Source organism: Gallus gallus, chromosome 7 (genome assembly GCF_016699485.2).
Source record: "Gallus gallus isolate bGalGal1 chromosome 7, bGalGal1.mat.broiler.GRCg7b, whole genome shotgun sequence".
In the NCBI taxonomy this organism is placed as follows: Eukaryota; Metazoa; Chordata; class Aves; order Galliformes; family Phasianidae; genus Gallus; species Gallus gallus.
This window is the reverse complement of record NC_052538.1, coordinates 13,295,933-13,309,683: the sequence shown is the minus strand read 5'-3', so window position 1 is coordinate 13,309,683 and position 13,751 is coordinate 13,295,933. Positions and strand designations below refer to the sequence as shown.

Genomic DNA, 13,751 nt, shown 5'->3' with positions numbered 1-13,751 from the left:
AATCACTTGTGTAGATTCCCCATACGCTCTGGCTCCATATGATGAATATAAACTTGTTGGTACTGCATATGCAATATCAGAGACAGAGCATCCATCAAGTAGGTATGCCCAGTTTTTCTTGTGCAAAACACAGATTTTGCTCTAAGTACTTGTCATGATCTTCAAAGCACTTGAGTTAACTTAAACCTGCCTCTCTTGCTAACTCAATCTCCATTGTGCTGCAGTGTATCTACTTGAAATTGTGATAATTGCTCTTGCATGACCTTCAGTACCTGTCAGAAGACTTTGTCTTAATTTTATATTTATTTGTTAATACGGAGTGACTTCATTTGTTAGTATTTAAAAATGTTTTAGCTAGGAGATGCACCGTTTAATATTTTAAAAAGGCATTGCAATTGATTTAGTTTCAGGAAACAGGGGAAGCTTCCACTGCTTTCTAGCTGGACAGCTTTTTCCTATTGTAGAATTGGTGAAAAACTGCTTATGGTGTTGTCAAATGTATGTTGTAACAGTAGTTTCAAAGTCACTGCCAATTCTGTTTCCTATTCCATAGAAAAGATCTTTTGTAGGCTAAAGTGTATGCATCTCATTAGACTGAAGGCTTTCAGTTCTTAATCACGCTTGTTTTTTTGTATCTGGTGAAGGTCTGGTTTCAAAGTCTGGACTCCTTTTGTGAATGTAGAGGCTTCCCAACAGTTTTTTTTCAGGATTTTCTGTTTATAACTCAAATGTTCTTCAAGCTCAATATCCATGTAAATAGATGATATAAATATATATATTTATACATACACACACATGTATATAAGAAGAACAAAATTATGTCCTAGATTTTCTAGTTTTCTATAATGGCAACAACCAGTATATTTGAAGAGTGTGTGTGTGTGGTGGGGATATTTATTTATTTGTAGTTAGGCAGGAATGTATGAATTAGTAGTACTTCCTTTTTTTCAGAAGATCCTCCGTAGTTCTGGCTTTTGATGGTGATAGGTATGTGTAGGGTCAAGGGAGATGTGTTCTTTATTGTGGATCAAGTGAAATGGCCTTTAGTCTTTCTGCATTGATAGCATCCACTATGAAGTGAAGCGTAATGTGTATTTTTAACAATTACTTAACTGTTAGGATGTTATAGAAGTCTGTGGGATTATCACCTGGTAGCAGCATTGTGCCTTTTATAAAAACCCTGCTGCTGTGATGATACAGTTCTTAAGCAAGCTTAATTTCTAGTACTAATGATCAAGAACTGTTCTCAAGCTTGTGCTGTTAGGGCATGCATCTTATTGTACTACGTGGGATTTCAGCTGATTGATCACTACTGGCCAGTCATAGGACCTATATTTAAGAAATGTGAAGTTTCTTACAAATTGTTGTCAGATTGCAGACTCTCTGGATGCTGGATTTAAATGGGCATGCAATTCATCTTCGGAAGACTGTAAATTTGAGATCAGACATCCTTTCTTTCCTTCCTTCACTCTGTTATCACTGCTCTCCATTATTCCATCACTTAGAGATGATGATCAAGAATCCATCTTGGTGGTTATCTTTACCTATTCGATTCTGTCACTTTTCTCTTTGAACTCTCTAAAATAAAGAGTCCTTTCTGCTAATTTAGTTCACTTCTCTGAGACATCAGCCTCTCTTTCTTCCCATCAAAATACCTAAACTCAACACTAAGCTGCTTAAAGTAGGTTCAGAATTAAATAGGCATTACTTGGCGATGTCCCTTTAACTGTTCAAAATCAAAGACAACAGGAATTAGTGTTTTGTCTGTTATTTGTTTTTTGTCAGTCCCAAGAATCATTCCTAAATGTAATTTTTGGTTTGTTTTTAATAACTTTTGTTAGTGTAATTTTGTTTATTGGTATATTGTAGTGTCTGCATTTCACCAGAATCAGTGTCTGAAGTTCCTTTTTAATTTATTTGCCTTATCCCTTCCCCCTCCTTTTGTTTCTCTGAATTACTTTCAAACAGATGCGCTCAGGTCAGCTTTCCCGAAAGCTCTGGGGATCAAGCAAACGGCTCAGCCAGATTTCATCAGGAGAGACTGAATATAACACTCAAGATTCCAAGTGATTGCTGCTTCTACCTTCTCTCATGGATTCCAGAAACATACTTTATATTTTGGTCACTTTAAATGTATGTCTCTGTTTTCAGGGGCTTCACTTTCAACAGTCTGTTGAAGATAAACCTATGGTAGAGGTATAGTAAAAAGAATATGTACTCATGCAAGTTAACTTGCTTGCATATTTTTCTTTAACCACATTGATTTGGTTACAACAAGATCCCTCTCTAAATAGCTGCTAAAACAGGGTTTCAGGGGAAAAAGCAGCCGAAGTAAAAAAGGAAATGGATGCAGAAAACAAAAACACCAGGCCTCCAAACCCAAGCCTTGCTGATTGAACCTAAAATAAGTAGCGTTTGATTTAAAGCTGGCTCTATTAGTCAGGTGCTCCTTGACCACAAGAAAGATATTTGGCATTGCTTTGAGAGCACTGTAATTCCCCACCAGTAAATTAAAGCTGTTACAGTGGTCCCATTCAAAACTGGTATAGTTGACAATTATGACCTTTTCGTTATGTCTTTAGACCAATGTATAACTTATTATGATTTGTTTCTGTAAATGGCCATTGCTGTCATCTTTTGTGTAGTTCCAGTTTTAGGCTGTCTGCAAGAAGCATCTGTGTTGCACTACTTGATTATCAGAAATTCTTAAAAGTACAGACATGAGTAACTTCAAAGGATTTGAAGGTGGTGGATGAGCTGAAGGAGGTAGGAAAACTTGCTGCTAAAAATTATTTAAGTAGACTATTATTTTAAGTAGACTAAAACACTAAGAAATCCCCTAATACAGTTAATATCTTGAAGAAATACAGAGGAAGAATCGCATATCCATGTTGGTCAAAGATTGGTCTTTATTAGTAAGGCAACTCCTGCAAAGAAAGAACAAATTTCCATTGCAAAATCATTTTTACAACATTACAGCACAAATTAATTAAATAGCACCTGTTTGTTTCTTGGCTTAGTATTCACCAAACCAGTTGCAAGCTGTACTTTTTTCTGTTAAGCAGGAAAATAGTCTATCTGTTTTCAAGATATGTTTAGTAATGGTGGGAAGAAAATATCAGATCTATACATGCACATTACACAACAAAACAGTTTTTAATTAGATGCTATATTTTCGAAAAGCCATTACTGAATATTTTCTTTGTTAAGCAATATATGATAATAGATGAGTGTGTTTTCCTATCATTCTGGCCTTTTTTATGATGTTAATGATTTAAATTATAAACCCCGTCCTGTTAAAAGCCTGGTGCTGAGGGAAAAATAAGATTTTCTGACTGGTGTGAAAAGGTATGTGTGTATACGTGTCTGTGTGTATATATGTATATACGTGTATGTATGTCTATTAAAAAGAGAATATCATTCCTCTTGCATCTTTTTGATGTAAGTGGTGTATAGGTAAAAGGCAGAGCTAGAAGTGATTGTTAGATAAGATATTCCCTTTTGGCTACCCTTCTCTTCCCTCTGCCATCACTTTTTTGTTATTTCTATTTATTTATGGAAATGAATGTGTGTTGTACCTCCTATAAAGGTTATCAGATAGATATTCCCTGTGACCGGGGACCTGATGAACTACCTGAGGAACTCCATTACGTATAATCTAATTTCATTAACTTTTGGCACAATATTTATTACCTTTATTTCTATATGGTTAATCCCTGCTCCTGGAAAAAAGATAATTTTTAGAAGTCCAGTTAGTTTCACTAAAACTGTATTCTCTTCCTCAGTGTCTTTACTTAAAAAAAGAATCCCTCTTGTGGGGATTCCCCATGTTCTGAGGAAACGTTGTTGTTTTTTAGCTTTAGAAGAAATAAATCAGACTAGTGAAAAAATGGGTCTATCCATAGTTGCAATATTCTAATTAATCACTGTGACAGCCTGGATTGTCTGGAAAGTTAGGAGAAAAGAAGAGTAACTTCCCTGAGTCACTTGCCAAGAGAGCATTACATTTCCAAAAGTGAAGTGGTTCGTCTTTTCAGACTCCATACTTTCAAGGTGAGGACTATTTTAGTCAATTGCCTATCCAGGAAGAAGAATAAAGATATTCTGGAAGTATGAAGTGTGCACATGAGAATGTGAAGTATGCTTGTCCATTATGATTTCATGAAGAAGGGATTTCGGAGGAGAGCTTTCAGGAGTAGTTTGTTTTGGGAAGAAAAAGCACTCACTTGGGGCATTACATTGGTTTTTATAAGTATGCATATATGTTCTGTTTAAATGCATATATGAGGTTAAGGGTACACTTGCAGAGGAAGGGAGAGGCAATGACATTTCAAGTTAGCAGAATCAAGTAGAGAAAAAGGAGATGGTTCTCTTATAGTGTTTGTGGAGAAAATCTTTGTCGCTTGCTCAGAGGTTCACGTAAAGGTTTGAAAAATGTCCTGTTGTTTAGGTTATCTTTATACAAAAGATGGAATTTAATATTCAAGAATACTGAATGCAGTGGGTTGGCTTAAGTAACGTGTGATGTGGTTGCAGTAATTGGGCATGAGAGGACTTACGGTGAGGAGCTTTGACATTGGAATACCATCATTTCAGGTCATTGTGAGCATTAGGTGATCTTCAGTAATATCTGGGGCAGGTTGAAATGTGGATGGTTTTGGAGCAGATTTGATAACAGCTTGTGCTCTGCACAAAGCAGCAGATTGAGAAAAGGTGAGCTCTGAGCTACTTCATCTTTGACATGATCCTTCAGGATGAGGGGTGTACGCCACCACACAGTCAGCATTCTTGCCAGACCCTCTGGAAAGTCCCCAGGGGTTCTAAGGTCTGCACTTTGCCTTTATCTAAAACCAGCTTTAAATAAAAGATAATAGGTGGTAAGTTTGAGCAGTAGGTGGCATTTTGCTTAATTTCTTTGTATGTCTTTCAAGTAGAAAATCTTTTTATTTCTGTCAGCTGTTCAGGCTAATTGAATTGCAGTCTTATGCAGTACAGTGTGTAAGACTGAATTATTTATCTTCCTTTTACTCTCCTCCAGCCAAGTAGAGCACACTGTTTTTCATGTTGAATGAAACATATTTGTGAAATTAGATTCAAGTGTAAAGAAGTAAGGCTGTGAGACAAAAACTATTCTGATTAGGAACTGAGAATAAATAGTGCACAGTTATTTTGTAACATTGCATTCGTCTAGACCTTCTTGGTGGTACCTTCTTTTATTTCATTTTTGGGACATCCTTAATGATGTTTATCAAAGCTAAAGATGCGCTTACCTCTGAAGCCAAGTAAGGAAGTGTAAATATATATTTAAAAAAAAACACCTGAAAACTTGCTTTTGATATTTGTATATAAACTAGATCAAGCAGCTAGCAGTATTGAATAAATTCTCCCTAGCGTTTTGAAATTGTATACCAAAAGATGATATTTAGAAGACACCTCCTTTACTTCAAGTAAAATGTTTGTTAGATTTCTGAGTTTGCTTGTAATTCTTCATACTATTTCTAGTATTTTATCTATAGTGAAGAATCTCATCTAGCCTTTGCAGTTTGAATTCTATACCAGCATTCAGAAAGTGAAACGTTTGCAGTTCAAGTTAGCATCAGACTTACATGAATTATACCATATCAATATATTTATCTACTACTGTCAGAGAATATCTAGAAACTCTATCTTCTATCATCCATATACCTTACCAACACCAGCTAAGATTTAAGACAGGTAAGATTCTGTCTTAAATTAACTTCATTTTTCTTGCATATAAATGTATAGCCTGATACCCTAGGGCCTGATCTAATAAATACTGCTGGATTAAATCACTGCGTAGGGTTACATTTAATTTGGTGGGAATTTAAGCATGTACTTCTGTGCTTTTGCAAATGGGCTTTTCATGCCTTTTGGTTTAAAACCTCTGTAGTATTCAGTGATAAATGTGACACTTTGTTAGTAGTCAGTTGCCTATGAAGTTTCTGCTAAGGAGTGACTTAAGCTGTGCAAATGTATATGCTCTGATGTAGTTACCAGCATATATTAGCAGAATCTCCAGAAAGTATTACAGATGGTTGAAGACAGTGGTTCTTAAATGAGATATACCACGAAGTGCTACACTTCTGCAAACTTTTTGTTTTCATTCTCCTTGCTGCACTTGAACATTGCTTTTGTGAATGGGCAGTCAAATTTGGTGCTGTAATCGGTAACAGCATAGCAACTACAGTGAAGCTAATGAAAAGACTGAATACAATAGATTCTATTAACTTGTATTGCTTTAAAATTGTGCATGTTTGTTTGGCTAAGACTAAGCAGATGCAGGCAGTGACACGAGAGGTACGTCCTCCTTTTGGGGAGAGAAATTTTTTGTGCAATCTCCTGTATGTGGGTTCGTTATATACCAGTGCCAGACTCAACCAAAGCGTTTGGAAGATGCCTTTCTTTCCATCCCAGGGAACAAATTTCTTGTTGTTAATAATAGCTCTTGTTAACACATACTTTTAAAGGAAGCCAGCTTCTACAGTTCATTAAAAAATTAGTAGACCATTGTCTCCTCCTTCAGTATTATAGTCATCAGAATGCAGAAAGGCCTCTGAGTGGCAGCATAGCATCATCTGCAGTTTACTTTCCAGTAAACAATATTATCCATTTTACTGAAGTCTTGAACACTACAGGTGTGCTTGTACTGTTTAATCAAAGACAGTCTTTATTCACTTTTTGTTCACCTTTTTGTTGTGCATCTCTGGAAAAATACTGATGTTTTTTTTCTTTTGGTTACTGTTTACCCAAATGACTCAAATAGAAAAGGGTTCCTCCCATTGTGTGCTTTCTATTTTCATTTGTTGGAATTGGGAAACTTGGCAAGTAATTCCAGAGCTTAGGTCTGTGACTGGGCTCTGTGCAGAGACTGTTGTAACTAATTTCTTGTTCCCAAAGCATGATTCTCAGTGCAGATTATGGTTTAATGCTGCTAAGGTGTCTTCAGACTGAAAGATAAAACATCTAGCCATAGGTGTTGTAGATCTAAATGAAGTTAGAAACCGATTGTTGATTTAATTTCCTATCTAGTCAGCATTTTCTCTTGAGACATTTTTTTTTGCCTTGTAGTAACTGTTTATTTTAAACTTGTGTACCTGGTAATACTGCTTTAGTTGTATTGCAGCTGTGATCAATTAAAGAAAGCCATGAGAAAAAAAAAACATGGAAAATTTGCTACATCCAACCTATAGCTATGCAGGAGCATCTTAATGTAAGATTAGCCAAACGCTGCTTTTAGACTTACCTCTGATTGGTCAGTCTTCTCTTGGAAGTTTTGCTGCTACTCAAAGTTTGCTTGATGAAATTCAGTAAGAAATTATTTGATATGCTTCAGAATTTGTTTAAATTGATAAAGCTAACAAGGCAGTGCAAACAAAGGCCTTATGTAGAGCAACAGTTAATCATATCTTCTGACTCTTACACATTGTGCAATTGTGATTACAAATGGATTTTTAAATGCCAAAAAATGCCTTTTTTCTAAAGAGTTTAGATGTTAGGTCTGAGGAGTGTTAAGTATGTACTTTTAAAAATGAGCCTTCAGGCACTGTAACAAACTTGCTGTTAGTCTTCTGTGCAATATCTCTTTCCCTTCTGGGTGCTTTAAGTGTATACTGTACGTCTTATTTTGGTTTGATCAGTGTTTTGAGTGTGTATATTAGCTAATGATGGAATTTTTTTCTGTACAGCATGGTGGAAGATGTTTTAAAATTTTGCACTTTTCTAGGATTTGCGAGTTTGTAACCTAACAATTTTTAACATGCACACTTTTGTACATAATTAGCACTGTATATATTTAAAATGAGTATGAAGACAATAAAAATGACTGAATGCAAAAGTTCTCACTTTATTAATTCTGCTAAGATGAAACTAATGCTGTAGGAATACACTAAATGAACGATTATTTTATTACACAGGCAGAACAAGGCAGCAGGAACAGCTGACTCTTGACTCTATTGTGTTAAGGTAACTTTCTTTGCTGAGGGAGGAATCAAAGTGGAGACGTGAACATTCAGAACCTGTCAGAGTAAGAGTACTCTTCTATTCTTCTTCAAGCATTTCAAAAAAGCCTTTTTTTTTTTTTTTCTTGGGAAGGAGAGATTGTCTGAGAAGTCAGCAGGGTGGCGAAGAGGAGCCCCGTAATGCATATTTAGTTTTATTTATAAAGTTAAGGCTCTCTACCCACTCTTGTACTGCAAGCATTTCTTCCCTTCTTCACATGCTGACTTTTGCTGTAGAATATGCAAGGCTATTGGAAATTGCTGTCCATCAGCAAGAAACTGAAATCTGTTCCAGGCTCATGTTCAGTTGGTTTCTTACCCCTGTAAACAAGATAAACCATGCTGAAAGTCTGAACAGCAGCTAGGTCTACTGATCTTCCATTTGTTCTTACGGACAGAACAAGGATCTTCCACATGTTACTAGGGATAGAACAGGGTTCCTTTCCTTGTCTTCATCATGAGATATACATATTAGGTTTATTAGTAATGTTCATACAACTAATGGCCTGAATTCTCTTGTTCTAGAGTACAGTACATTAGGACCTAAGTGGTATTCCCCAGCCTTGAGTACAGAGCACAGAGCACTGGGACACTCTGGATGAATGGTGGCTATAGCTCAGAAACACAGATGTAGTCAAACTAGCTGCTCTTTTAGATCTCTAATCAATATTCATGTTTTTTCCTGAACAGAAATGGAAGCAAAGTGTTAAGTAACTTCTGACATGAGGAAGAGGCAGTGTGTACCGGGAGTTTAACAAAGTCTCTCTTTCTTTCACTCAAATTCAAATGAAGCATTTACCTCAAAAAAAGCCTTGCTCCTGTCACTCCTTGCAAGGTGGCTTTGTTTCCTTCCACGAGCAGCATTGCACCTTCCCGCAAGCCCTAATATAGGTGAAAAAATACTTTATTTGCAAGCTATTTGAGAGGCTAGAACACTTTTTCCAAGCAGGCCAGTTTTAAGTGTAGTGCTTCAGAACCATCACTTGCTTATTTTTAACAAAGATACAACGACAAAGGTGAGTTATCTTGTCTTAGAAGCCAGTTTTCCTGTGTATTTGATACTGCCTTTTGAAGAAGGCTATACAAACCATTACGAAGAAAAACAAAACCGAATTTAAATATATATTCCACAATTACTTCTGCGACTGCTATTCTTAGATCCAGTTTTGTTGAGGCAAGAGTAACCCAGGTTTATCCTCCCTGTCCCTGCACCGACTTTGAGTTTGAAACTCAGTTCCTGGTTTCCCAGACATACTGCTACTACAAGTGTATTGAATTATATTATTTACTGAATGGGCAAATGGAGGTATCTCCAGAGATTAAAATAACATTTAAAGTACGAATATCAGAAAAGTAAAGGGGAGGTTTCTTACCATCTGCATGCTTACTACCAGGAACACACAATGTATGCCTGGCAACCAGTGACTGGACAGATCAGTCTAAAATCCTGGGGCTTGGCAACAGGACTTCAAGCATCTAACAGCCAGAAAGCATTTTACTACTTATAATCCATTTTCTAAAAGTGAGAAAATCGAAGGCTGTAGCTGTTAGCAAGAGTATAACTAGCCTTCCCTGCTGCGGTTCTGGAGGGCTTGTTAGGAACAGGGATTTGCAATGAAAGCTAACAAGGACAATCTTTAAAATGCTTACCATGCTACAGACATAACCTTCCTTATTGGAAACTGCAACTCACCAGAACTGGAGGGGTATTTGGTTCTTCATGGTATTGGCGAATTCTTTCCTCTCTTGTTTCCTGCAATAACAAGTGTACATTTGGCTGCCCAGACAGTAAAGTAGAACTTGGAGCCATTCAAGTAGTATAATACTGAGCAACTTTGTAATATTAAACAAAGCAGGCACTTCCCATCGAAAAGAATGCTTTGATTAGACTAATGTATTGACCAAAATGGCAGGATTGGCTTTAGTAGGTAGATCTACCCTTGACGGCTAGCAGCAATTGCTGCAGGTTGATCAAGTAGAACCTGCACAGTCCCACCCCTGAAAAGCCTGAAAACAAATTTCCAGTTGATTCATCCTGCTTTTTTTTTTTGGACATTCTCTATGTGCTCACTCTCAGAACAAGAGTACTGAGGAAGGTGGTGAAAGCAGATGCATGAGCTGCCTTGTTCGTGAAAGATGATAGCCAGAGATTTCTATTAATTAATTTTCTGTTTGTTTCATCTTGAGTAGGAATTATGCTGAAGAATTTCCTTCTGTGAACAGCTCTGCCATATTTCCTGAGTGCTACTGCTTTTGGACTGAGCAATGGTAGTTAAAGAAATCAAACCAGGAGGATTTGTCGGTAAGGAAACGTAGGAATACAGCAGGCATTTGGTGTAGCACAGAGCTTCTACACTCCTCTCGGTAAAACAGCAAGAGTTATTTACAGGGAAAGACTGATGGCTTCTCTAGAGACAAGCACGTAGGTTCCACCTTAGTATTGCTGTTGCCAGCTCCTCTTCCTACTCAAAAGCTTTAGGAGGGACTGAAGTCTTATCGCCTCTTTGGCATTTCCATCTGCTCTACAGAACAGCTGTTAGTCATTTTCTAGCTCTATGAGCCCTTGCACATGCATGCTACTGTTAAACCTTGACACCCTGTGTTAATTTTGGCATGTTTTACTTACACCCATGTGAGTGCTTTTAACATCTGGATCCAGGTAGTGAGGGTTAATGTTAAAAGGAACTAAACCTAGGGCTTGCAGGGAAGGTGGATAAACAATTGGCATGTCATTGGTAGTGTTGATGCTGACAGTAGCAACATTAGTTCCTGCACTGGATCCCATGTAAGGAATCCCATCCTGAAAGACAGAAACAATGATTAGTATGCAGTATCACAGTTGGGAACTGCATGATATAGCATCTTCTATCAAAATGGGAGAGTCAACAGTGAGATCAGACTTCTAGCTCATTTTGCTGCTAATTTTATGTGTGAGAAGCAGAAAAACAAGAGCTCAGGGTTTGAGGTGGGCAGTAATTTATACATACGGTCGTCAGAGAACTAACTATTTAATGTCCTGTACTCACAACCATGTGATCCCATCAAAACTTGTACAGTTGTCACTGTAGACATTAGGCTTTGCTATTAAGAGGAGACTCTTCTATAACTGTAATGTAGACAATATCTGAAATAGCTGAACTATCTGCTCTCAAGGAGAGCTGCTCTTCTGAAGCCAAGAACCATTCTGCCACACCAGGAATTTGTGTACATTAAGATGGCCTACTGACCTTTTTTCTTGTCAGCTGGCCTTTTTAAACATAATATGGTCTGCATAAATTTGTCTGAAGTTATTCACAGTTCCACATTACTGGAGGAACAACTTGCTTTGATCTTTCTCCACGGATGGTCTATTTTTGTTGTGCTTTATGAGATTCACCAAGCCAGAATGGCTGCTGATAGGAGGGGCTCAATGATGCCCATACCTTGCAATTTTAGATTAAAGAGATACCCTAGGTAAATACACCACTTTCTTTTTCCTTTACAGAAGGCACATGTAGATCCATTTCTACTATTGATTTATTATTAGACAATGTGAAGCTTGAACACATCTGTATCTATTAAGTCACAAAGTAGACATGCTGAGAAATGGTTTCTGACCTATGGTTGAGTCTCACACTGCTCTTCATTGGTATATGTTGAGGGGCTTACTTCTATATTGTGGCACAACATTGTACATCCCAAGGTCTTCCAGTTCTACATCTGGGAAACTGCTGTAGAAGGCAAGTTTACTGACCATAGGCTTTTCAGGCTTCCATGACTAACAAAAGCTTCATTTGGGCACAGATTTCAGTTCACCATCTTGCATGAGATGCCTTCTATTTAAGTACGTTAGAAGCAAAGATGTAGAATCTACTTGGATTTGTCTGAACAAATGCTTATGCATTTGTCATTTAGTCTCAGCCCAAGTCATCTAGTTGTTACCTCAAGAACTCGTTTCCTGATCTCTTGTATCAGTCTGTTGTCATAAAGAGCTTTCAGGAGACGGAATGTGTTGCCACCTCCTGCAGAAAAAGTATCCAGCTTATTTAATGTGCTTCACTGTAGATTTTACATTAGACTTGCCAGACTCAGTGATCTATTCAGGACAGTATTCTGCTTTCAGCAGCAGTAAAACCAGAAGCTTTGGAGAGATGCTCATTTGGCAGGCCATGGCTTCATGCCCCACCTCTCCTAACACTGATACTGGCTGTTTGACAGCAGATACTACTCTAATACCCTGGAGTGTATATTAGGACTGCTGAGTCTGAGCACAGTAGGCCTAGCTCCTCTTAGTCCTGAAAAAGTGATAATTCATCTAAAATCCTGTTTTTAATGTTGAAAAGCTGTTCAAGTGAGTAATTTAAAACTTACTAGAGAAGCAGTTCCACTGATAAATCTCACCTCCTTCCGTTCCCACCATTAAGTTCAGGCTCTTACTGTTCACAATTGAAGTACTGTTTTCTGCAGCTTCTAATCGTGAGGCAGGACTCTTCCATTCTTTCCTCTGTGCTGCCAGCTCTACAACAGCCTAACGCAGTGTCTTATGTAAACCCTCTTTAGGGAGAAAGAAATAAGACTTACCAATGAATATTGCTTCAGATTTTCTTACGGCTTCCACTGGATCACAAGATTCATGAATGCTGTCCAGCTCGTAACCTTAAATTAGAAGTTATTTACCTTTGCCACTTCACGTGGGAGAAGGAATGCACAGTCAGTGCTTCCCTCCTGTTATTCCCCACCCCACTTCAAGCCAAATGTCTCACAGTAAAACCAGAGAAATCTTAGGGGCCTCTATGAGGTATAACGTGTACCCTACATTAGTGCAGGGCTTCTGTATCCCCAGCCACACTAAAGCCAATGTTAGCTTTATGGATGTACTGCTCAGTGTCACAAAAGGCAGAGCACTTTGCTCAGGAGGGCTAGCTCAGTGCAAACTCCTGCTAACTCAAAACAGAGGGGAACGCTGCTGCTGTTCGGCTTGGACATGGGACTTATGGGGCTGTGCCACCACTGTTGTGAGTTGAACCTGTTTTTTGTAATGGTTAAAATGTTTGGCTTTGACAGGTTTGCTCTGCTTGGTTCGCTGCATGTATTAAGGGCCAGGAGAGCCAGATGGGCATTTGACAGCAGCAATCTTTCTGCAAGATAAGGAGCGGTGTGACACCCGAGGAAGTGAGTACCGGTTGTTACTGCAGGAACAGGTCCAAGGTTAGCCTGAGCGGTGACAGATAGGAGGCAGTTATTGCAACAGATAAGTCTGGAAAGATCTTTGCTCAAGGCTCGGTGCAAACACCTCCTCTCTGAAGGGGTCAGAAGCGTTTGCAACACGATTTTTGCAGTGGCCTCTTCGGCATCTCCCTCCAAGAGCTGCACCCCCCCGGCCCCGCGGACAGAGCCGAGGCGGGGTGCCCCAGAACGGCTCGGGCCCGCCGGGAGCCGCTCCCGGGTCCGCCTTACCCAGACTCGCAAACTTCTCCCTGGCGGTGCGGGCGTAGGCGTCCCGGTCGTGCAGCGCGTAGGGCACGAACAGCACCCGCTTCACCTTCCTGGGGAGAGAAAAGGGAGAGGGCGCTGGAGCACTGCGGGGCGCGGCGGGGCGCGGGGCCCCCGCGTGGCACTTACTCCCCGAGGAAGCTCTGGATGTGCTGCTGGCAGTGGCCCAGGTACCCCCCTCCGTGCATGGTGGAGTTGGAGACCAGCAGCAGGCGCCGTGGGCAGCCCATGCTTGCTCGTGTTCTCGGCCCGGCCCGCCCC

The 13,751-nt window shown here is 39.1% G+C and overlaps 2 protein-coding genes across 7 annotated transcripts in view; one reads left to right on the top strand and one right to left on the bottom strand.

Moving 5' to 3' along the window:
- NBEAL1 (neurobeachin like 1) overlaps positions 1 to 7,855 on the top strand; it is a 79,596-nt gene extending 71,741 nt beyond the window's left edge. For all 6 annotated transcript variants that reach the window (XM_004942674.5, XM_004942671.5, XM_004942672.5 and 3 more), the window contains one exon: positions 1,969 to 7,855. In XM_004942674.5, the coding sequence (XP_004942731.2) occupies positions 1,969 to 2,045 (77 nt within the window). In that variant the 3' untranslated portion in view covers positions 2,046 to 7,855. The remainder of the gene's footprint in view (positions 1 to 1,968) is intronic.
- LOC424109 (alpha-aspartyl dipeptidase) lies at positions 7,845 to 13,736 on the bottom strand. The gene is made up of 8 exons (XM_421963.8): positions 13,620 to 13,736; positions 13,455 to 13,543; positions 12,579 to 12,653; positions 11,940 to 12,019; positions 10,645 to 10,818; positions 9,712 to 9,771; positions 8,818 to 8,900; positions 7,845 to 8,339 (listed from the first exon to the last, which is right to left on the bottom strand). The coding sequence occupies exons 1-8, from the start codon at positions 13,718 to 13,720 to the stop codon at positions 8,267 to 8,269; spliced, it is 735 nt and encodes a 244-aa protein (XP_421963.2). The 5' UTR covers positions 13,721 to 13,736; the 3' UTR covers positions 7,845 to 8,266.
- Between the last annotated feature and the right edge of the window lie 15 nt (positions 13,737 to 13,751).

Bases quoted from the DNA above. Each gene is read 5' to 3' on its own strand.
- LOC424109 (XM_421963.8), bottom strand. From the start codon at position 13,720: ATGGGCTGCCCACGGCGCCTGCTGCTGGTCTCCAACTCCACCATGCAC. The intron at 12,020-12,578 runs GTAAGTCTTATT...CTTTTTCTGCAG, and splicing joins ATCTGAAGCAATATTCATTG to GAGGTGGCAACACATTCCGT. The intron at 8,340-8,817 runs GTAAATGCTTCA...TCTTGTTTACAG, and splicing joins GGAGCAAGGCTTTTTTTGAG to GGGTAAGAAACCAACTGAAC.